General features: G+C 44.3%; 1 protein-coding gene across 3 annotated transcripts in view; it reads right to left on the bottom strand.

Moving 5' to 3' along the window:
• MEST (mesoderm specific transcript) overlaps positions 1-25,826 on the bottom strand; it is a 342,266-nt gene that overhangs the window by 164,919 nt on the left and 151,521 nt on the right. For all 3 annotated transcript variants that reach the window (XM_086918914.1, XM_086918913.1, XM_086918915.1), the window contains one exon: positions 7,606-7,685. In XM_086918914.1, coding sequence (XP_086775040.1) covers positions 7,606-7,685 — 80 coding nt within the window. The remainder of the gene's footprint in view (positions 1-7,605; positions 7,686-25,826) is intronic.

Below are 25,826 nucleotides of genomic sequence, written 5' to 3'. Positions count from 1 at the left end.
AAACTCTGTATTGGCGCATTAAGATGATTTGCAAGTGCCTATTTTGTTGTTTGTAGATAAATATGTAAAGATTGTATATTTGTTTGGTTAAAGTTTAATGTTTAAGATCGCATTTTTCAAAAAGATAGCATTTTTTACTTTATATGGTGAAACTATTAAGTCATAATAAACATTTAAGTTGCAAATTGCACATACTGGTAATTGGATCATTCTATATGCATAAAATATTAAGTAAAAGGAAATAAGAACATTTTAAATTGCACACAGTTTAAGTAAACATTTTAGTCTAAATTGCACACAGTTATGTTATGTAACGATGTCTAAACAATTATTATTGTTAAAGACTATGTTATTTAAAAAACTTTTTGAAAGCAAACACTATTAAAGGCATTATATATGCTAAAAAAAAACGTCTTTGTTAAAAAAACAGCAATAGTTAAGTAGTATTTTGAAGAAGTAGTTATCTACATGTAAACATTTGACTTATTATGATTGTATAACAATATCTTGTAGCTTTTTCCAAACGAGTGTAATTAAATAACATAACATAAAATATAAAACGTGCTTCGTGACTATCTCTCCATGCTTATTGTATTTGCCCTCATTTTACCTACTTCTAAAAGCGCGTGGCCTAATGTAAATCTGAAATGCGCTGTTTCCCCACGAGCGACATTAAATAACATTTTTTTTTTGGTATAAGTAGAAAGAACTTGCTGCTTTAAATAACATTAAATAAAATATAAAACGCGCTTCCTGACTGTCTCTGCATGCTTCTTGTATTTGCCCTCATGTCTCCTATTTGTAAAAGCACGCGGCCTAATGTAATTCTGAAATGCGCTGTTTCCAAAATACCAAAATTAAATAACATTACATAAAATATACAACGCGCTTCCTGACTGTCTCTCCATGCTTCTTGTATTTGCCCTCATGTTTCCTATTTCGAAAAGCACGCGGTCTAATGTAAATGAGAAATGCGCTGTTTCACAACAAGTGACATTGAGTAAGATTATTTTTTGGGGGGGAGGGGGGGTATAAGTAGAAAGAACTTGCTGCCGACAGCGAGGCGCCACTTCATTGCAGCTCACGCCGTAAATCTTCGAAAGCCAGATGCACACTCATGAGAAAGAAGAAACCGAAACCTAAAAGCTGATACAAACTAACGTGACCTGTTCACAAGGCGCGCGTCGTGATCCGATTCTTTCTGCCATGCTGGCTACGGCAGAAGCTCACACGTGCAACCTAATCCCTGTACAATGCCTGCGCGTACCCATCTGTTGTCTCCACTCGTTGTCGGATACATGAATACTATACTATTAGTATGGGTGGTCAAATGGAGATGGAAGTTTTGGCAAGGATTCAATTTTACACCAAACAGAACTGTTATGTTCTAGATCCTAATTGAATACATTGAATAAATTGTACATTTGCATATATCAGTTTTATTTTATTTGTCCCGGTGTATAGACCACGTTTTCCTTCATTAAAAAGGGCAACTATCATATACTTTAAGGTGGCTCTTCTGAGCTCTAAATTCTTTTTAACACTTGAGAATTTCTTCTGTAATCAAACATCTAGCACAAAGTTCTTTCTCATTATGACTGGCCCGACTTTATTCACCACTGCTCAGCTTTACCTAATCTTGCAAATAAAAATGTAGCACTCCCTTTGGCAGCATATTCGTGGTGTGTGCTCAGTGAGTCAAACGTAGCAAGGCTGATTTCTAGTGTTTATCTGCTAGTCGCAACCCAAAGGTTTTAAGGCTGTGCCCTGTACACCGACTCATCCAGGGTGCATCGTGTTAATTGTTATAGAAGTAAAGTTCACTTGGCACCTATTAGTTTTTTGCGATTTTTCCAGTGAGCCCCACCCTCTTGCACGTTATTGAAGCCATACAATGAAGTTTTTATGAGAGATAGGCAAGAGAAAATGTCGATACGGCAGCTTTTTCTGACCTGTTTAGCAAGAAGAGCTTTTTGTTCTAGTAATTTAGAATTATTTATTTGACAATGTTTGCGAGCATGTACACTTATATGCTACAAAGAACTTCCTTCAAAAGGGATTGTTTTATTGCCGGTTTTCATATTTCTTCCACGTGTATAGGGGTGAGGGAAGCAGGTAGAAAGTGTCAATGGCGACAGCTAAGTGTGAGCTTTTGCAGGGAAGGAAAACGGCGGGGATGGGGATGTCACCAGTGGAGGGGGAAGGCTGTGATTGCGTGTGTGCAGCGGGTGGCCTACGTGGTGGGATTTATGCAACTGGTTATTATTACATAAGGAGCTGCGAGAGAGTTTTTTGTTCTAGTAATTTAGAATTATTTATTTGCCAACGTTTGCGAGCATGTACAGTCATATGCTACAAAGAACTTCCTTCAAAAGGGATTGTTTTATTGCCGGTTTTCATATTTCTTCGTATGTGTGGCCAGAAGCTGTGTAAGGGTAGGCTGCCACACAGGAACTGTTTGAAAAGAGTGAAATAAAGTAACATTATTTGCAAAGTTTGTTTTTTTATTTTTAGTAGAAGTAAAAGTCAGTTGCTGGCGCCAGCGAGACGCCATTTCATATTAGCTTGTAGAAAAGCCTCTTCAACATGCACATAATGTTGTAAACACCTATGAAGTTGTCAATTGACTACGTGTGCATGCCCTAGAGCTCTATTAACGTAAACTGCGAAAAACGACACGGGAGGGCTAAAGCTATTTGTTGCAATGGGGGTTGTGCGCCTGTCGACAAAGAGAGGGGCTAAAGCTGTTAGTTGCAATTGGTGTTGGCAGCTTGGTCCTTCTTAAGCGTTCTGGTTTTCAAAGCCTGCCTGTTTATCGGCGCCGCGCCCCCCTCTGCGGTCAGTGAAGTGTGAAAATGTCATCTAATCTTTATACGCCGTACCTCTCGCTGCGAGCTATTTTCAAAGCCTGCCTGTTTATCGGCGCCGCGCGCCCCTCTGCAGACTCCCCCTGCTCCCCGCTGCCCTTCCCACGCACGCTGACTAAAACCGAAACCTAGAGCATTCCAAAGTCAGTCACGTGAACTGTTCATGATGCGCGCATCATGATCCGATTCTTTCTACCATGCTGCCTACGGCAGAAGCTCACACGCGCGACCTAATCCCATTGCAAAATGCTGCGCGTGGCCATCTCTTGTATCCACTCGTCGGCTGAGCCGACGACTATAGTTCTTGCGGTGAGAAAGCGCTTCGCGCGCCTTCGCCAGGGCGAGACCTAAAAATGGCTTCTTAAGGGAAATATGACTAGGAGTGAAAATAGACACAAACGGCTACTTTGTTTTCCAGAAGAAGGCGATAAGGGATAAAGAGCAGGCCATTAATTATGGCTTCTCGTCACTGGCCAGATGCATTCGAGGCCACGATCTGAAACTCATGGGAACAGTAATGAAAGCCAAATTGATGCCTACTAGTGTGTACAGATAGGAGATAATGCTAGGTGACAAGCCTCCTCTATTAGACAAACTGCTGATAAGAGCCTATAAAGAAACCTTTAGGCTCCCAGGTCGGCCGCGCTTGCACAGCTCCGGCTAGAATTTCTACTTACAAAACAGACACTTGCTAGGCCGGCGGCGTTTGTAAAGCTTTGTTATAACCTGCGTGCAGCAGCTGAAAAGACTCTGGCTACCTTAGTCTGGACCCAAATCAACTTACAACGGGGAAATGGCCTTCACATGAGTACCTTGAAAATAACATTAGGATGCTCGAACTGGGTGACCTGCGGAACTCTAATATCTTTGGGCAAACTTTTAAGAAATCAGTAAATAAATAAACCAGACTGCATAGCTGGACTTCAGATAAGAAAACCCTGTCTAGACGTCGTCATGAGTGGCTAGTGCTGAAATCATATTCCATTTGAAAAGAATGACCCCTGTTGGCAGCACCTTTACACTGGATGATCAAACAGTCATATTTGGCCCTAAGATTTGGTAAGATACCCACACTAGACCTCATGCCGAAATGGAGGATGGTTGGCTTAAGTAAATATCGGTCCTGCCGCTTATGCCATTAGGGGAATGAGATACTGCTCCACATTGTATCCATTTGTCCAGTATTGATGGACTAATGACGAGATTAGGATGTGAAAAATCCGTAGTTTTTAATGTAAACCTCACCTGAGTAGGTAAACTCCAAGGAAGGGCTGCTAGAGACCGCTATAATTGGCTGTTCCCTATCCGCTAAGCATAGTTAACAACTTGGCCTCTCTTTCTCGCACATTGCCATTTTATTGACGCGTAGTCCATTTAGCATCGTACATATACACGTTTTAGCTCTGCATATAAGCACTTTAATTATCTATAGCAATTTACCTATGTGAACTCCATCCGCCCGAATTGGGAATTAGGGAAAAGATCAGTCCCTGATTAGTCATTTTGATCCATTTAATATCTGCATTTGCCATCTTTACTTATATATTTATGAAGGAAAGTATAAAAAAATTTGAAGGACAAGTGACAAGATGTCCAAAGGCTGAAGTAGATGTATGACAAATGTTTAGTCTTTCTTGTATGCATGTTAAACTTTTTGAATTGTATGTTTGAATCACGTTTATGGTTTTCGTTGACTAATAAACTATTACTCTCTCTGCTGTAGTTCCGCTTTGAAAACTGGTCTTATTTATTTGTGTGAAGCTTCATTATTAAATGTTTCATATTTTGTTCCAACATCTTTGAATGACAATAATATAGAGGGTGAAGAATAGTTCCTTATAATGGGACAGTGCTTATGTGTTAAGCTATTAATGTTTATTTTTCTGATTTGCCAAAGAATTGATGTTTTAGCTCACTTCATGATGAGTCTGCTTCTTTACTGATTTATTATGGAAGAAATGTGCATTAGAATCCCTTGATTTTGGGGATGAGCCAGAACATTTTTGACTGATTTTTTTGGAAGACTTTCCTGTTCTACTAGGGATGGTTCCTGAGTTTTGTTTGATTTTTATTTCTCGTTAGTACTTGGAATCGTTTCTTATTCTCTACATTGAAGCCTTCATGGTATGTAATCTGTAATGCTTAAAATTGAAATTTTGCATTAAAACCCTTCAACTTTCTTATAATGTAGAACTCAATTAGTGAGTGGTCACAATGCTTATATTTGTTACTCTGCTAAACTGATGATTCGGAGGGTGCCCTTTTTGTGAAAATTTCAATATGTGAGAGAACAGTTTAAGGTAAATTTTGGGTAATTTGAATTTGGGGGTTTCCTGGATTTTGGGGTACTTCTGTTGGTCCCACATTCTTTACTGCACAACCAAATAAGCATAATGTATTCCTCTACAGTCTTTAGGGATAGGAAACCATCCACTCTCTCTTTTCAAACTAGCTGCTAATATATTTTTCAAAAAGAACGCAAGATTTGCTTTAGATAGTACTGCAACCTTTTTTTTTTCCACAAAGTTGAGTTTCAGCTGTTTTAAGTGTTCTTCTTGCCAGCCTGGCTACAATTAGGGGGTGACTGTAGTAATGGATGACTGCAGGTTAAGAGGTACTGTGTCTCTGGTGCTCTCCCCTCCTGAGAGTACAGGTGGAAAAGGGCACCTCACCACACCAAGCAGCAAGAGTTGACAAGTCACAAGCTACAAAAATAAAACAGCTTTTAAGGGAAATTTTACAGAACACTTCTCCCAACTTCTAGAGTACAAATATTCTCTCCTAAGTACATGGCAAAGTGATTACTTCATGACTGGCCTCAGTAGTGGCATTGCCAGCACAGGTACTCCAGCAATATAGAGTTGTCTGTGCCTGAAGAATCATGGGGCACATTGCGAATATAGTTTGGGTCAGTACTAGTCACTGGACAGGCAGTAAGACTGCATTCTAGGGGTAACATATAGGTAGGGAAGTGTGGTTTATCTAACAGACACTGATAAAGGACTGCTGTGCTGTCAGGGAAGAAAAAAACAGAAGGGGCATTCTTTCCCGCTCATCTATTTTGTCTGATCCTAATGTGATTTTGAGACCGTCGGCAAGTACAGCTTGGGAGGGGGACCCACACACATACTAGCAAACTCACTTGGACACATGCATTCACAGGCAGCCCAGCGCATACACACACACACGCACACTAATCAGCCAATTAAAGCACTGCTCTTACCTGCTGCGGCTCTCAGGGGAGGGAAGCCTTGGAGGTGCCATGAGGATTGGAACTGGTACCTCCCCTCATTGACTGATCTTAAGCCACATGATGAGGGCAGGCGCAAGTCCCTACCTTGTCACAGAGTAGGATGGGGTCAGTGAAAGTTGCTGACCCCCACCCCACTCTGTGAAGAGGTTTTCGTGATTGACACTCAGCCCTGGACACTTCAGGGCTTAGACCTGAGGTGCCCAGGTCCTAGGCAATCAGTGACGCTCCCCCTCGTCATCAGGAAGAGGCCCTAGAGGTGCTTTGTTGAGCTGAGGGTGTAACGCGCACGGAAGTTGTGACATTCTCAGCCCAGCAAAGTTCAGCTCAGCCAGCCAGGAGGCAGCATATTCACCGCATGTGTAGCTCCTGGTTGCCTGACTTGACACTAAAGAGTGTGGGTCAGGCCGACCTTTATTCAGCCTGACAAACACTCTTTATGGCCAAAAGTTGTGGGGGCAAGGACCCTTTGACTTTATGGACGGGCCGCTGCCGACAGAGCTGCATGTATGTTTTGTTTAATGACAGAATATTTTATTCTGTTTTTAAATATATGGCAAAGTGGCAAGGAGATGTGCCTAGTGGCTGGAGATGCCGACTTTGGACTTGGGGAACCAGGCAGGATTCCCTGCCTCAGGTGAACATCCTGTGATGACGGTACTAGGATACAATGTTAGCAATAGCTATCTTGTGTGCGTGTGTGTCTTGCACTGCTGCCGCCAGTGCTGCTCCTGCATTGTGTGCCTTAAGGAGGTTTATGACCACTTTTAACTATGCAAAGACCAAAGATTGCTTTTGTTAATGCTTGTGTAGGTGGATGGGCAGTACCTTATGAGTGACTGCTTGGTAAATTATCCTTTAGTAAACAATGGGATGAGAGAGGAAGATGAGGCCCCAGTTACTTACCGGTAATCTTCATTACTTAAAATCGGTGCAATCATCATCCTAACACTCCATATGCATGTCCGTATTTACAGATTGGTGAATCATCTATAAGCGGAGAGACGATGGGAAAGGAGGAGGAAGGAGGGAGTAGTTTCCAATGTTGGCACCTTGTTTCCCCGAAATAGCTGCTAACCTGTTTAGGAGAACAGACATGGGGGTGAAGGGTGCATGGACTGTGCCCTAGCTCGGAGGGGTACAGGCCTAGTCAGCCATGTTTGCATGGCATGATGCAGCCTGCTTGCAACCTCTGTCCTCACAACTCATCAACTGCGAACAGGGGAGAGGCTGGAGAGGCAGCTTTCGCCCACTTGGGAATTGAATATCCTTGGCAGCCTGGCTCCGTTCCTGATGCAATAATTGCAAACGTGAAAAGGCTCTACATTTGAGGGAACAGCGAACCAAAAGTGCATCATTTAACGAAAGAAGCCCAATAACTCACAAAGTAAGTTCCTTGTGCTACAACAGGTGGGCTAACATAACGTCAGTGCTGTAAAAAACACCAGAACAAAAACAAGAAACAACCTGAAAGCTTTGTCACCTCACCTTGTACCAGTCATAGCTGGAGGTAGGGAAGCCATGCAGCAGAACAAGGACATCCGAGCTGCCAACTGCACCCCAGGAATCTGGAAAAGAACAGAAAGTTTGAGGACATACCATTTGCAGAATCTGGTACATGTGTGGCGTTCTCTTTTGGTGGCACAACTGCATCGCTGAATTGTGCGCACCTACGCTATATCGTAATGTAGTATTTAACTTTAGAAATGTCTCTGTCTTTTAGTTTCTTTTATATGGTGAACGCATGAAACTGAAAGAACAACTGCTCAGAGCATAATCAATTGACTGCTCCAAGTGAAGCTTGTTCAACTAGAGCCTCGTAAAAGTAACCCCATTCCTCATCTTGTGGTCACTCTATGTATGTCTATTGAGGGTGGGAACTATGCCAATTTATAAGGTAGCATTCACACAGCACACTCTAGGCTGTGACTAAATCCATATGAGCTAGCATCCTTGCAGGACACTCCTTAGTCATCCACCTTCAGAAGAGTGGAAAGGTCACCTAGAGACCAAACGACGTGTGTGTGTTCTCTAAAGGTCTCGCAACAAAGGGTTATCTTTGAAAGTAGGTATCTGGGAGCGCAACAGATATTTCAACATCACTGTAAACAAGCATTTGCAATGCAATAGGTCTCGCATTAGGACAGTTTGAGCTATTGGTATTGTAAATGACAAATTATTTATTTATGTGTTGGTTTTGAAAATAGCGAAATTAATAGCTTTGTTATTTAAAATGCCAATAGTTTTAACTTTCGCAAATGTGACACCTATAGCATTTGTAATGCAATATGTGTTCTATTTACGTGACTTAGATGTATTGATATTACAAATAACAATGGCTTTTAATTTTTTTTATAATTAATACTTAAATAAAAGTTATTGTAATTTATAATGGCAATAGCTTAAACTTTTGTAAATAACTTTTGTGAAGATTATGTTCAGTGTATTTTATTGTGACAAAAATCCAAGAACAGAAGTGAAATATTAACATCTTTTTGTGACATTTGTAATAAAGCTTGAAACATTGAGAGAACATATTTGAACTAGTTGTTGTTGAATGGTTGTACAGATTGATGCTGTGGTGGCACGGAGTAATGTTGTGGTGGCGACGAGTGATGCTGTGGCATTCAGTGATGCTTTTGTAGCACATAATGTGCTCCTGAGTGATGCTGTGGTGGTGCTGAGTTATGCTGTGGTGATGTGATGGATATAGTGAGGTCGATAGATAGAGTGAGGGAGATAGAGTGAGGGTGATAGAGTGAGGGCGATAGATAGAGTGAGGGGGGCGATAGAGTGAGGGGGGGGGCGATAGATAGAGTGAGGGTGATAGATAGATAGAGTAAGGGTGATAGATTTGGGTAGGTCGAGATTCTTATCCCGAATAACGCCTCTAACCTGAAAGGAATGTCTGACAACAGAGTGCGTGTCTTAATTCAGAACAGAACCCCGGGAGGGAGGAGGGCTGTTTCACAAGCCTGATGAGATAAAGGAATAACATCTTTCCTCGGTTATCAAAGTGTGTTTCGCTGAGTACTGGTACTGTGAGAAGACACCTTGATGCCACGCAGGCCGTTTTAATACAGTGCTGATAGTTCCTGTTAGACTTCTAGTCCTATAAAGAAGAGCCACGTGAATCAAGCAAGACAAGGTTTGTGTGGGAAGGATGGGGGCGAAATACATCTATTTGTGGATGTAAGCCATGGCATGGGGTGTCTTTGTCCTGCTACCACGAATTAATGACTATAAAAAACAAGGAACAGCGAAGGCCACCAGCACAGGCCAATTACGAAAAAGAAAGAAAACATGGCAAGTCATGAAAGTCACATTTGAAACATGAATAATGAAAATTAAATCTGACTCCAACTGCATGACAGTCCTTAACGTCATGTTGCTGGGTTACCTCCAAATGTGAGGGACAGACTTCCCAAATAAATACACGGACGATAGTCACCATTTAAACAGCCTGCACCATTTATAAGCACATACAAGCGGACTTATACAGATGTCAAATATACCAAGCCTTCAGCAAAAAACAGTTTTCGTGTTTCAGGGAAAGGCACATGCAGTGGGGAACTCGTCAACGGTTTCTCACTGACCAGAGGTCAACATTTTGCCGGACAAACACCCCCAAGAAGTCCATTCTTCTGTTGTCTCCTTTCTACACATCCATTCTTCTGTTGTCTCCTTTCTACACATTTTAGTACTTTCCACAAGGTGGCGTTACTTCCACGTTGTAAATGCAAGATATTAAAGGCGTGAAAGAAAGTTGCTACCCCTCGTGATCGGTTTATTGCTATTTGTATCTGATGTGTTGTAGTTGCTGATTTAAACTTCGTACATAGCTAAGAATTTTGCTAAGTAGGAAGTCTGCAGTGGCGTGCAGACAGCTTCTTCCTTACATGATTTACGAATATACTGAAGCGTCATGTTTTTTTGGTCACAATAATAGAACATGATTCTATTTTATTAGCTTATTCATTTTGTGTAGCGTGAATATACCCTAAGGGACTTTCGAGTGCTGCATCATGAAAGCAGGATAGACACAAAAGGAAACGAACGTACAGCGAGAAAAACAAGTTAAAAAATATACTGCCTGGCACTTTACCTTTGTATCACAAAATATTTGGAAAGGAAAGCAATATTGTTCCAGGCCGCGGTGGCCCAGCCCTAAAGGGGCCGCGACTCACCGGGACTTGGGGCCGAGGAGCAGCTCTCGGAACCGGAAAGCCAGAGCTCAGCCTGCGGGGGAGGTAAGCGACCATGGTCTGAAAGCGAAGGGGTAGAGCCGGCGGGACTTATCATACTGCCTGATTGTCAGGTGGCAACAGTATGAGGGGGGTCCGAGGACAAAAGGACTGGGGGCGCACAGTGAAGCGAAGGAGGTAGCAGTAGGCTGGGAGGCGTTAATAATAATGGGCGAGGGGAACAAGAGTCGGTAACCACGGGGAAGAATGCCCAAATACAGAAGAGGGTCTTTGAAGTACGTCTGGAGCAACATCAGCGATTACTAAAACAATGTGGTTGATGTGGGCCAGGGGCAGAGTGTATTAACAGCTACGGGTGAGGGAAAGGACATAACCGAAAGCGAAAGCGCTCGCACACATTCACAGCAAACAGCCAGCAGCAAAAGCGCGCTCACAAGGACAAATCTGACACTGAAAAAGCGCGCGTCCGACTCGTGTCCACATTCAAGTAAGTATATGCTAAAGTATATACAAGAGGTCTCGAATGCTCGACCTAACAAGAGGGAGCACCAGACAGTACCTTTTTACTGTAAATGAGAGGTAAATGTCAAAAGGTGCTTACTAGCCTGCCTCCCGCACTGCCCATATTTCCAAATAAGCACTAACTTGATTTCCTTGAGCACGTTGAACTACGCTGTTGTAGGATGAAATATTAATGCAGGACATGAGAGGTTTACATATATGCAAATAATCTTTAAACCTGTACCGAAAGCTGTAATTTTACTGTCAAATGACTAATTTAGAGAAAACAGACCTTCAACTCTGCAGCAGCTATTCCAGGTCTCATTTTGGAGTGGCGAGATTTGCCTGTAGAAAAGGGCCTGAAAGTTACCCCTCTTCTGCATAATGACAGGGATGGTCATATCGCCACAGTGGTTTTTACTAAACATCGAAGTAGAGTCCAACTCCATTATTTTAATTTATTGAATCTTCAGGCTAAGTGGTGCATTGGAGTAATTACTGAAATAACTGAATTGTTTTGTCAGTTGTGCACAAATTTCACAGGCCTGCCACGCTGGTTAAACAAAGCAGTTGTGGGAGGGTGTGACCTGCCTGCAACAGCAGGCAGGATGAAGTCATAAGAAAATAGTACTCATAGACTGTAATTAAAACATCCAGAGTAACAACACATGTAACGGGGCAGACCTCATGGGAGGTTACAACAGGCGAAAAGGAGGTACTAAGAAAGTACTACTAAGCCTATTGACGAATCAAAAGCCACCATTTGCAAAGGACAATAACTTGAAATTGAAAAGATGGGCAGAAAATGGGCGGAGCTTATAGTCCATACCGGAATACACCATGTCTCGAAGAGACAGTACAAGAGGCCTAAAAACAAATGCAGATCATCGAATAGAATAGATATAATTCTACTGCCAACAGTCAACAAATACACGCCACATTAGCAAGCCTAATCATATACTTATTAACAATGTTACCAAAGCTTGGTTATTTACAGCATTTCCTTTTTAATCAGACATCATATATACAACATGAATGCATCACCAGTGGCACCTTTAGTCCTGATTTTTATATGGCACACAATGGGCCACAGATACATTTGGTAGGGCAACGAACAAATTGAATCTGAATCATGAATTTTGTGAGTTTATACAAACAAACACAGATATTTCTACACACAGAAATATATATGTGTATGTACACACAGCAGTTTACATGCTGGCACATGTAGAGGTGACCAGATGACTCTTTGCACCAAGGGCACAATGCTCCAGTCCTGGGTTTTTATTTTACAACATAATGCATTGTGATACTTTTGGTTTTGATTCCCATGAATGCCCACAACTGGACAATACTACCGGATTAAAAATATTTATAAAAGGAAAGCTCCCGATTAGACAATTGTATCTTTTGTGACATGAGGTCCTTTGGTAATGTAATGTAAGGAAAATGTTTTTGGTTGGGGGGGGGGGGGAGGGGATTAGGGGTAGTGATAATGTGAGTTGAGTATGAATTGCTTGAAGTCAATCATGAAAACATCACAAAGTGTCAAAACCTCATCTTGCTTCAACATTCTTCTCATGCTCAAAAAAACATTCCGCTGGATCCCTACCGAAACTAGAAAAACAGTCACCCACGCTCTGGTCACGAGCCGACTGGACTACGGAAACACCCTCTACGCCGGCACCACCGCAAAACTCCAGAAAAAACTACAACGCATCCAGAACGCCTCAGCCAGGCTCATATTAGACATCCCGCGTAAAGAACACATCTCTGATCACCTGAAAAACCTCCACTGGCTCCCCGTCAATAAGAGGATCACTTTCCGGCTCCTTACCCACGCACACAAAGCACTCTATGAAATCGGACCCGAATGCCTCAACACACGACTATCCTTCTACACCCCCTCCCGCCAGCTACGATCCTCCAACCAAGCCCTTGCCACTGTACCTCGCATCAACAAAACCACCATGGGAGGTAGATCCTTCTCCTACCTAGCAGCTAAAACTTGGAACTCACTTCCCACTCACCTTCGCCTTACTCAGAACCACCTAGCATTCAGAAAGCAACTCAAAACGTGGATATTCGACAAGCAACTCCCCACCCTTCTTCAAGCGCCTTGAGACCCTCTGGGTATGTAGCGCGCTATACAAATCTTCTGACTTGACTTGACTTGACTATTGCACAAAACGCCACAGCAATTATGAAGTACGGTAGAGTCTCCCTTTACTTCACCATCACTGTAAAAATCCAGAATCTCTTATTTACTTCCTCTCCAAAACACCCTTATGTTACATCTTGCTACATCCTCTGCAACTATTCACTATCCCACCACTACCCAGTCCCTGCAACCCTTAACTGCCACTTTTCTCTACTATTTAACAACAAGGGGTGGTGATGGACAGAGTCTCTGAATTAAGCAGAATACTCTCACCCAGTCAAGAGATCAGGGCTAGATCCAACACCGTTTTTTAGCTCACTGCACCATCCCAGCTTAGAACCTGGCTATATGCAAATTAGTCTGTTCCTGTCTCAGTGCATGATGGGAACAGGGCAAACCAAACTACCAAGCCAATTCTTACACTGGGAAGGAAACAAGCTTCCGGGGACCGGTTTCTGGCATTTCAGCCGTCGTCGGCCCGGCTTGCTTGAATCCTGATGGTGCAATGAGCAAGGGACTCACATCTGAGTATACTCTTCCACGCTTAGGGTGGACAAAATATTTAACAACAAGGGGTGGTGATGGACAGAGTCTCTGAATTAAGCAGAATACTCTCACCCAGTCAAGAGATCAGGGCTAGATCCAACACCGTTTTTTAGCTCACTGCACCATCCCAGCTTAGAACCTGGCTATATGCAAATTAGTCTGTTCCTGTCCCAGTGCATGATGGGAACAGGGCAAACCAAACTACCAAGCCAATTCTTACAGTGGGAAGGAAACAAGCTTCCGGGGACGGGTTTCTGGCATTCCAGCTGTCGTCGGCCCGGCTTGCTTGAATCCTGATGGTGCAATGAGCAAGGGACGCACATCTGAGTATACCCTTCCACGCTTAGGGTGGACAAAATATTTAACAACAAGGGGTGGTGATGGACAGAGTCTCTGAATTAAGCAGAATACTCTCACCCAGTCAAGAGATCAGGGCTAGATCCAACACTGTTTTTTAGCTCACTGCGCCATCCCAGCTTAGAACCTGGCTATATGCAAATTAGTCTGCTCCTGTCCCAGTGCATGATGGGAACAGGGCAAACCAAACTACCAAGCCAATTCTTACACTGGGAAGGAAACAAGCTTCCGGGGACCGGTTTCTGGCATTTCAGCCGTCGTCGGCCCGGCTTGCTTGAATCCTGATGGTGCAATGAGCAAGGGACTCACATCTGAGTATACCCTTCCACGCTTAGGGTGGACAAAATATTTAACAACAAGGGGTGGTGATGGACAGAGTCTCTGAATTAAGTAGAAAACTCTCACCCAGTCAAGAGATCAGGGCTAGATCTGAATCACTTTTCTCTACTGCCCTAGCATTGGTCAGACTCCTCATAATTTCTCCGCTCCCTTGCAAATTATCACGGTCACATCTCATGAAAAAAACATGCATTTGTTCACTCTCCTATTTCATCATAGCCCAGCATTTAATCACTATCCCATCTATCCACGGTCTTTGCATCTCTTCACTGTCACATCTGTCTACACTTCACATATGATTAGTGAACAGAGGTAAAAGGAGAGTTTGACTAGAATGAACAGTTTAAAATAAGAGGCACAGCACTTCTCGCTCCAAAGGCGATCCCTTTACTATCATGTTACATTTTAGTGACTAGGCTATGAGGATGGGCACTGCCCTTCCTCGCCACATAAAACCAAATCCGTTATTTTAACCACACAATAATCCACAATGCACACTATTTGGCCAAATGAGAATGCTGGGGTTAAAAAAACTTGTCACCAAGTTACAATTTCCAACTAAACCACAACAGGGGTGGCAGACCAAGAGAGTACCCTTCCAAGGCAACTGCACTATATAGTGGCCACTGGATGTCAATCCCTCAGACACAGACAATGCAGCCCACTTTATGCGGTGGCAGCCCCACACAGAGTGCCCACCTTCTGCAACTAACCCCTTCCGACCCAAACAGACACCACTATTTTATTTATCATCACACAGTGAAATAATAAAGGCAGGTTCTTTAATCGCCAACCTATATAATGCGTGAAGGTTTCCTAGTCCGACTCGTATCAACCTTTAGTGACTGGGATTTGGGGTGTTTTTATATTGCCTATTAGGCGATGAAACTGACCCGGCACTTCAGCAAACAAACCTCAGCCCTCTAATGATTTCCTCCTCCTCCATTCCTTTCATGCCTCGAACACCGCACTCTCCCACAGATATTCCCTCTCCTTTCTTTGTACTTTAAAACGCACCATAGAAAAGTTTTTCCCCGATTTCGCGAACTATTTTCCTTACCTCTACCCCACTCTGCCATCCTGCTCTTCTCCGGATCCCGGGTACGTTGAACCGAACCAGCTGATACCTAAGCCCAGCCCCTTCTTGCTCTCGTCCAATCAAAGATCCGTTTCTTACTACGCAGTTAAAATTGTCACATCGAGGCTTGGAACTCACGCTCTTGCTTCACCGGGAAGAGAACGGACATCAACATAAAGGATGAACGGAGTGAGAGACATGACTATCTGCTGCCAAGCGACATAAACTGGAGGAAACTTGGAATGTGCTTCGAGGATGTGAATTGAAAAAGTAGGGTTGGGTTGCCACCTTTCCTAGAACGAGGTAATGTGGCACGGAAGCCCCGGGCTCCTAGTGCTGTGTTCCGGCCTGCGGGGCGGCGTCTGACGGGGGACTCCGTGTGTGTGTGTGTGTGCGTGCCTGCCTGCCTGCCTGTGTGTGTGTGTGTGTGCCTGCGTGCATGTGAGCACGTGCCTGTTCACCGACGCGAAAGCGTGCGCATTCACGAGGTCAAATCTCCGGCAGGAGAAGCGCGTGACAGTCTGCTGTCCACATTCCCCCAAAAGTGATTACATAAGTTGTCGAGCCCTAGAGAGCAAAGCTTCGCTTTCGTCTAGGCTCGACCTAAAAAGGATCATTATGTAGGCTTTTCTTTCAGCGAAACTACAACTGATAACTCAATCTGTCATCTTGTGCATGCAAGTGTACACCATTGTATCCTTTATGTTCAGTAAAAACAACTCTTAAACTCTAAAAACCACTGAAATTCACCAGTTCTCTTCCAGGGGATCCTCATCAATAGTCATGAACATTAGAATATTCCCGCCCATGCGCGGGACCCCGGAAACACTATATTATATGTGCCCAACATATATATATATCCATATATATATATATAAATATATATAAAAACAAGCAATTGCAGCCTAATAAACACCAGAGTTGAATCATGCTGTAAAGAATGTCCAACATACATGAATAGCATGCATTAGAAACATGAGAAACAACAACAAAGTTGGTTTTAGAACTGTTTTAGTGCTCAGAAAGCAGTAGAAATTCTTATAAAACACTGAAAGCATAGGAAGCTCCCAGGCTGCATTGCAAACACACAGTCTAAAAAGACTGAAAAGCTAACCTGTAGCTGCATGCAATTAACTGACACCGTGCCTTTAAGGCACTCCTGACCCCCAGCTTTCCATCATGCCTCAGAGGTGACAGGTCAGTTGTTCTTTCCGGCTCCTTCAGGGAGGACACAACACAGGACCACTCTTTTCTGATTTCTTCAGAAAATCTTTTCACTTTTTGACAACTTTTATTCCTTACTTCGACGTTTTTCACCTGTAGAAGTAAGAGGCTGTCTTTTTTTGACAGGTTTAGGCATTTTTAACACCTTAAAATGCCATCTCTTTTTGACTCTTGCCCTTCTTGTGGTAAAAAGGCGGCCAAAACAGACTCTCATGAAGCCTGTATTCTGTGTCTACCTGAAGATCATGACCAGAAGGCCTGCCCTCACTGCCAGAACCTGTCCAAAATAACTTTGAAGGACAGGGAAAGAATTTGCATGTATGGCCTGGCAGAGAAGTCTAGAGGAAGGTCACCAATCAGGAAAGGCTCCAAGAGGGCTAGAACATCGTCTAGAAGTAAGTCTTCTCGTCCTTCAGCTTCAGCGTCGGGCTCGGCGCTGAAAGAAGATCTTCCAGTGGGTAATTTTTCGAAGAAAAGACCCTCGACGGCGGGCTCGCTGTCGAGAAAAGGTACGTCGTCGACGTCGACGATACAAGTTCCTCAGCCGTCGTCAACCCGCCGGCGATCGGCGTCGAGAGACAAGAGTCCTCCGCCGTTGTCATCCCGGCGACGATCGGCGTCGAGGAGCAGAGACCCTCCGCCGTTGTCAACCCGGCGACGATCGGTGTCGAGGAGCAGAGACCCTCCGCCGTCGTCAACCCGGCGACGATCGCCGTAGAGGAGCAGAGACCCTCCGCCGTCGTCATCTCGACAACGATCGGCGTCGAGGAGGGTCACCCCTCCGCCATCGTCAACTCGGCGACGATCAGCGTCGAGGTGCAAAGACCCTCCATCGGAGTCGGCAAGACGTTCGAGGTCGAGGGCAGGTTCTCTTCTGTCATCGCAGTCCCATCAGCGATCGGCATCGAGGACAAGGACCCCTCCGCCGTCGTCAACTGGGCGACGATCGGCGTCGAGGATGCGGTCTCCGCCGTCGTCTCGCAGGCCTTCGACGTCGAGACTGGTTACAGCTTCGAGTGAGAGACGTCCTCCGTCGTTGGCTTCTCATCGCCGCTCGACATCGAGGCAGCACTCACCTGCATATCATCGGCATCGGTCGCCGTCGAGATGGCGTTCGACGTCGAGAAGACTGCAGGAACCTAGATCGACGTCTGGAGGGCGTCCAGGTTCGACGTCGAGAGCACGTTCGACGTCGAGACAGGCCTCGGTGAGGTCTGGAGATGGATCGGTGGTCCTGGTGACGGAGTCAGCCTCACGCCATTCTTCATCTCACTCTTCCAGGAGGGCTTCTTCGAGGTCGCCCACTCCGGAACTTGCTGCTTGCGTCCGTAAGTCTCCTTCAAGATCAAAGGAGACTCCTGCTGCAGTCCAGTGGTATCTGCCTACAAGTCATTGGAAGGACTCTGGAGCATTGAGGCGGATGCAGGAGTATGCCAGCTCGGTGCATAGGTATCCTCTTCAGAGACTGCTGAATAAAGCGGACAGAGCAAGCCCTCCGAGACACAGGCATGAGAGGTCTCCAGAGAGAAGACATGACAGGTCACGTTCTCCAAGACGCGAAGAACGCACTGTGAGATCGAGAGAAAGGAGGAGTACTGCACACCGAAGAAGTAGGAGAACACCATCTACTTCCTCGACTTCCTCTACCAGATCCTCCAGGAGGGATTACTCCCCCACTCTATCGGACAGCCCCATTCCCAGAGTCTCTCCCTTAGATGATATTAACACCTATCATGAGGTTATGCAGAGAGGAGCGCAGAAACTCAATATTAAGATGTCTGTCCCGCAAATCACGACAACAGTGATTTTCGAGACTCTCCATCAGAAGGCAGCATCTCGACCTTTGCGGCCATTGGTTCCTGGGATCCTGGACCCTGTCATGGACACCTTGTTGATTCCAGCAACCATTAAGGCGGTGCCAGCTAGTCTCTTGAAAAAATACAAGCTGGCTGCCTCGGATCCGGTCTTTGTCAAGACGGATCCGCCTGTGGACTCTGTCATTGTGGCGGTAGCAAAGAAAACGCATGCGGTTTCGGCCACTTCATCTGTCCACAAGTTAAGAGAGTAGGTTCCAGGACTCCTGGGGTCGCAGGGCCTGCACTTCTGCATCCCTTAAAGTCTCCATCGCGGCTGCCTTGCTTGGCAGGTATGACAGGGCTCTTTGGGACTCCTTGGAGCGTTTCAAGACCAAGCTCCCTAAGGAGGACCAAGATGAAATAGTCACAGAGGGATCTCTGGTGGCTCATAAGCACAGCGGCGGATGGCGCTTTGCTATCAGCGCACTCTTACGCGCATGGAATATGCGCCAGAAGGTCATCCTGGTTACAACTAACAGGACTGAAGCCAGATGCTCAGCAAAGAATCATGAACCTCCCATTCTCTGGCTCTTCACTCTTCGGCACTCACGCTGATGAAGAGATGAGCAGGATGAAAACAGAGTTGGCACGGTCAAGGCTGTTGGGTTGGAGAAGAAGAAGGAGTTTAAACGCCGTTTCAAATCCAACCAATGCAAGGGGCCTCAACAGAGGGTTCAAACCCCTCAGTGGTCCCAAAACAAGAACCAGGGGAAGACCCAGTTTCGAGGAAAGTCCAACAGAGGTAGAGTTGGTCACTAACACCAGTCCTCTGCCATTAAGAGAGGCGAGAAGTCCTGAGCAGTGGCTTCCTCGGCCACCGTTGCCCACTCCAGTGGGAGGAAGTGCTTCTCAACATCTGGCAGAGTGGGTCAGCATCACAAAAGATCATTGGGTGCTGAATATACTGCGCAATGGATATGCACTACGTTTCCGAGTGCATCCGAAGAACATACCACCGAAAAAGACTTGTCCACATCAGTTACAGCTGCTTTGAAAAGAGGTGAGATCTCTTCTCCAAAAGCAGGCGATAGAGAAGGTTCCACCCTCTCAAAGAGGAAAAGGAGTTTACTCCAGATACTTTTTTGTCCCCAAAAAAGATCAGGAGGACAAGTTTCGACCAATTCTGGACCTTCGTCTGCTGAACAAGGTCATAGTGAAGGACAAGTTTTGCATGTTGGCCCTTCACCAAATATGTCCACATCTGCAAGTAGGGGATTGGATGTGTTCGGTGGACCTCCAAGATGCGTACTTCCACATCTCCATCACAAAACGACATCGGAAGTACCTGCGGTTTGTGGTCGGCCACAAACATTATCAGTACAAGGTCCGGCCCTTTGGACTGAAGTCGGCTCCGCGTGTCTTCACCAAATGCATGGCAGTGGTGGCAGCTTTTCTTCACAGAAAAGGTCTCTTCGTCTATCCATACTTGGACGACTGGCTGCTAAAAGGTCCGTCTCCACTGCAAGTGAGTCAAGACTTACAGTTCTGTCTGCAGCAGTTGCACGACCTCGGGCTGCATGTCAACATGGACAAGTCAGTGCAGCAGCCCACCAGACCATCCACTACCTCGGCTGTTCTAGACACAAGCGTAGGAAGAGCGTATCCTTCGGAGGAGAGACTGTCTTCCATGAGGCAGAGATGCAGGCTTCTGCTCCAGGTGCAGAATCCGACAGTCAGGCAGGTGGCATCCCTGCAAGGATCCATGGCGTCCTGCATCTTTCTAATTCCCAACGCCAGGCTGAGGATGCGTCCTTTGCAACAGACTCTGGAGGACCAGTGGATCAGTCGACAGGTCGCTGGGAGGATCAGACCTCTCTCTCTCAGCCGGCCAGATCCTCCCTCTCATGGTGGACCCAGCAGCGGAATCTGATGGTGGGAGTCCCTTATCACCAACCACTACCAGTGCAAACGGTGGTGACAAGACTCCTCTCTGCAAGTCTGGGGGGCACACATGGGATGCCTTCAGATTCAAGGACGGTTGTCGGCAAAAGAACAGACCTACCACATCAACATGCTGGAGCTACGAGCAGTCCATCTAGTTCTGAAAGCTTTTCTACTTGCAATCGAGTCCGATTTAGTCCTGGTCCAGACAGACAACACGACGAACATGTTCTACCTGAACAAGCAAGGTGGAACTCGGTCACGTCCTCTCTCCCTGGAGTCTCAGGCGATCTGGCACTGGCTGCTTGCCCGGAACCTCTCGGTAGTGGCGGTGCATCTTTCAGGAGAGCTAAATGTCAAGGCAGACGCACTCAGCAGGCACTTCGAAGATCAGCCAGACTGGGTGCTACACGACGAGGTGGTGGATTGTCTGTTCCATCATTGGGGTCGTCCGGAAATAGATCTATTCGCGGATGACGAAAACACAAAATGCCACGCCTTCGCGTCCAGATTCCACCGTCCAGGGACAAGGGGGAATGCTCTTTTGATGGATTGGTCAGGGACATTTGCCTACGCCTTTCCTCCTCTGCCCCTGATCCCGAAGGTGGTGTCCAAGCTACTCAGATCCAGCATGACCATGATTCTGATAGCTCCAGACTGGCCACGGCAGTGGTGGTACCCGGACCTTCTACATCTGTCGGTACTTCCACACAGGAGACTACCATGCAGGCCGGACCGGATGACCAAGATGAGAGGGAGGATTCTTCATCCCAACCTTCCTTCACTGAACTTGACAGCATGGCTCCTGAAGCCCTGCAATACAGACATTTAAATCTGCCGCCTGATTGTATGCATATTTTAAAAGAAGCTAAAAGACCCTCCACAAGAACGTCATACGCGTTTAAGTGGAAAAGGTTTTTTCCTTTGGTGCGGACAGCATCACTTTGATCCTACGAAGGGGCAGGAGGATGTCATTCTCCCTTGTCTTCTATATCTAGCAAGATCTGGTCTTAAGTATGCTTCTATCAGAGAGCATTTATCTGTCATTACAGCTTATAGGAAGTCGCCTAGTCAGCCATCCTTTTTCCAAACGCAGGTGGTCAAGGACTTCTTACAGGGGTTAAAGAAAGTGTACCCCCCTGTTCGAAACCCTTCTCCTCCGTGGGAGTTGAACCTGGTGTTATCTAGGTTGATGGGCCCTCCCTTTAAGCCCATCCACAGAGCTTCCTTGCAGCATTTATCTTGGAAGGCCACTTTTCTGGCAGCGATTACATCAGCGCGCAGAGTAAGCGAGATCCAAGCACTGTGTACCAATGAGCCTTACACTGTTTTCCACCATAACAGAGTAGTCTTAAGGGCACATCCTTCTTTTCTCCCTAAGGTGGTGTCTGATTTTCACATCAATCAGTCCATTTCCCTGCCATCTTTCTTCCCTGATCCGGCGACCCCAGCTGAGCGGTCGCTTCATTCCTTAGACCTTAAAAGGGTACTTAAGTTCTACTTACAGAGTACAAAAAGAAATAAGGAAGACAGTTCAATTGTTTTGTAAAATTATGGCGCCATGAGAACTGGCTTCCCAGCCGCTAAGAGATCCATTTCAAGATGGATTGTTTCATGCATTACCTTAGCTTACCAGCTGGAAAAAAAGGCCCTTGCCTTTACCTCCCAAGGCTCATTCCACCAGGGGGAAAGCGGCCACTGTTGCATTCTTGCATGACGTCCCTATGTCAGAAATTTGCAAGGCCGCAACCTGGAAATCAATTCATACTTTTACGAGGCACTACTGCCTAGAGTCTGATTCCAGGGCTGATGCTCAAGTAGGCCAGGCCTCCTTGAGGAATCTGTTCGGATGGTGTTTTTCCTCTATCCTAGCTTAGTTTTTCACTTAGCTTACTGATTAAGTTTTCCTTTGCCCGCAGGGAGATGAGGTGAGGCTCGCTATTCTATTCTAATGCTTATGACTATTGATGAGGATCCCCTGGAAGAGAAGGATTAGTTACTTACCTGTAATCCTAGTTCTCTTCCAGGGGTATCCTCATCAAAGTCATAAGCAACCCTCCCGCCTCCCCGGGCAAAGGACTTTTTTAAGTTGGAGATATTGTTAACCTAATTGTTTCATGGTCTCCGCAAAGAACAACTGACCTAACTGTCACCCCTGAGGCATGACTGGAAGCTGGGGGTCAGAAGTGCCAGGTTAGCTTTTCAGTCTTTTTAGACTGTGTGTTTGCAATGCAGCCTCGGAGCTTCCTATGCTTTCAGTGTTTTATAAGAATTTCTACTGCTTTCTGAGCATTAAAACAGTTCTAAAACAAACTTTGTTATTTCTCATGTTTCTAATGCATGTTATTCATGTATGGTGGAAATTCTTTACAGCATGATTCAGCTCTGGTGTTTGTTAGGCTGCAATATATATATATATATATATATATATATATATATATATATATATATATATATATATATATATGATCTCTACAATATTATGTGAAAGATAAACATTTTAAAATGCTATGCCTTTAAAAATGAACTATGCATGATTGGATAACCGTCCAGAAAGTAAAAGTATTTCTTCTATGTCCATTTTTAATACAAGCATGTGAACTCACAACTGAAGCTGTCCCTTTAAAAGTACGGCTCATTATGTTGGACACTGTCATGTGAACAAGGCTCCTCGGAGCCGAAACGTCATGCGATGGGCTTGCACTAATTAAATACTCATTTTGCACGAATCTGGACCGTGTCTGCGTCGATCTATGGTGTGTGGGGGACCCCTAACCTATGGAGACAGAGCGCTGATCTACGGATATTATATATATATATATATATATATATATATATATATATATATATATATATATATATATATATTCACTGAAAAAAACATAGGTTTTAGGCCTTATTAGGTAGGAATTAACATATAAAAAACCATTGAAATTCCTCCTATATAGTTAGCTGGACATTTTAATCATATAAGTGATGTCACTGACCATGTCATGAATGATGTAATATGTGACATCATCAGCATTGGATGGCGGATGCGCGAAATATATAGTTAGTGCAACTAACTATATGTGGAATTTCATTGGTTTTATATCAATAAAATGTCCAGCTAACTATATAGGAGGAATTTCAATGTTTTTTTATATGTTAATTCCTAACTATATAAGGCCTAAAACCTATGGTTTTTTCAGTGAATTTCCAAGGTTTTTTTAAAGGCTAATTCCTAACTATATATAGTCTATAACCTATGGTTTTTCAGTGAATTTCATTGGTTTTTTAAAAGCTAATATATATATATATATATATATATATATATATATATCTCATATCATTTTAATATCAGAGTACTGTTGCTTCTTAGAGCACTGCTGCATTTAAAACAGCTATGGAAACCCTTCTTAGTTTTAAAACACATCACAGAACAATTGATTTTAAATGGTGTAAAGCAAGGGTGCTACGGACTTTCACTAACTGTAACCTAAAGACATAGTTTAAAAACATAAGAATGATTAAAAACAATAAGAAGGGATACAGGCTAGGGGACAAAAGCCACATTACAGAATTGCAGCTACCACTGACACTGAAGTGCACTTCTTTTTAGGTGAATGTGCACATGTGCTTAAGTCAAATCAGTTACTCACAGTGCAACAGAGCCAGTGGTTGAAGTGAGCTGACAGTTAAACACAGCAGTTGATGAAAAGAACTGATTAAAAACTCATCTTTATAGGTTTTTATATTTATTCATGAATTTTTGATTGATTGAGCCTGGCAAAACAATCAAAGCTATTCCTAAAAATTAAGCAAAGGCTCGATGATTACGTTCAGCATTTGCCACGCCTTGCCATTTTGGTGAGCATTAGTCAGCGTGACCCACATGAAGGTTGTTAACGTGGCTCTACCTGTGGCATCTCATTTCATATGGCTTCGTGTGACTCTGTTAAGCTTTCCGTTGAACTGCGGTCTGACCCCGAAAGCAAAACACAATGAAACATCAGCATTTTCAATAGACAAAATAAAAAGCGGCTGCTATCTCTGTGGAACAGGCTAACATGAACCGGTATCATGTAATAGCCTTGCAATATTTATGCACTTGTCTGCTATCAAAGGCCAGACAAAGGCTAATCGTGTTACAAAATAAACAGCGCAGGGCACTTGCTTTTACGAGACTATAAAATTGGCAAATGCCTGTTTCTAGAATCAGGCGGTGGTCTGCGAGTTCCTGGACTAACCCCCCCCCCCCCCCCCCCTTCCCCCCCTACCCTTGGGTTCAGATCTTGTTGAGAGAAACTCCCGACTGGTGCCCATTAAAGCAATAGAAGGCAGCACATGTTCTCAAGTTCGGGATGATCAAACCACAGGCATTCGGCCTACAACATCTTGTCTTGGACTACAAGTGTGGCCAACACACAACACAAGAGAGGGCGGTGTGACAGATCAGTTACAGAGGCATTCTGCCCTCAGATACAAACGACGCTGGGAACCCATGGACACATAAGGGTGCCCTCGGGCACACAGGTGTAACACACTTTAATAGCATTACAATACCATGTGTCATAATATGCTAAAACATATTCCTTAGAGCTGTCTATGCCCCAAAAAATATTGTATGTCGATGCAGCGTTTCTGTTAAAAATTGAATTATTGTCACCTTCTTCAGGACAACTATTACTTTTAAGTAAACAAAGGCAAAACAAAGGAAATGTCAGTATAATTACAATGGCTCTTCATGCATTTAATGTGTGAAAAAAGACAGCACACAGGCCGCTGTAGGCACCTTCTGTACCACCAACGGGGTTCCCAAATGGCTAGAGTTACTTCAGGGCCTCCAGCATGCTGCCTTGGATAGAAGGTTGATTAATTACAGAGGGGAGCCTCTAACAAGACCGAAAAACTATGCCTCTAGCAAATCTAATATAAGATTTGGATTTCTAGCTTATAAGTTCCTGCTATATGGGGCAATAACGAAGACCATCAGTTGTAAATGTGGAACCACCACCTCAAAACCTGAAACAGAGGAAGTCGTAGATCTGTTATTTACAACAGGAAATGGACGCAAGCAGTTGGCCAGATTCTATGGAAATATCCAAATAGGCTTGCAGACGCTCATATTAATGTAGAGAGATGATTTAATGGTATGGAGTGGGAAAGGCCCCTAGAGTACACAAGCAACCAGAAATCTAAAATTAAAATATATTCAATGTAACTATTTGCGTAACACACCCATAATGCCCAAGAGAATCAATCAGAAATTAGGAACAATAGATAAAAAAAATGCCCTGTATGAGACTGCCCTAGATGAGGCGTTTGATTATCTACACATTATAGAATAAACATTATTTTGGAAGGGCTTTGCTAACTCCTAAATCAAGCTCGGTTTATGTCCCATACAGAAACTCAAGAATACTAGTAACATGTTTATAGATTTGGCTTTAGTAGTAGCTAAAGGAAGCATAGCAGAGCACCTCAGGGCACCTAACCCACACCCCAACTAAAAATAGCACAAGGACAAGAACAAATTTGCTAAGCCTGGCAGCATTGCTTTAAACCGGGAAGAGAAAAAA

Source organism: Lissotriton vulgaris, chromosome 1_1, assembly GCF_964263255.1.
Source record: "Lissotriton vulgaris chromosome 1_1, aLisVul1.2, whole genome shotgun sequence".
Taxonomy (NCBI): Eukaryota; Metazoa; Chordata; class Amphibia; order Caudata; family Salamandridae; genus Lissotriton; species Lissotriton vulgaris.
Note: the sequence above shows the minus strand (reverse complement) of the source record. Positions and strands in the feature narration are given on the sequence as shown.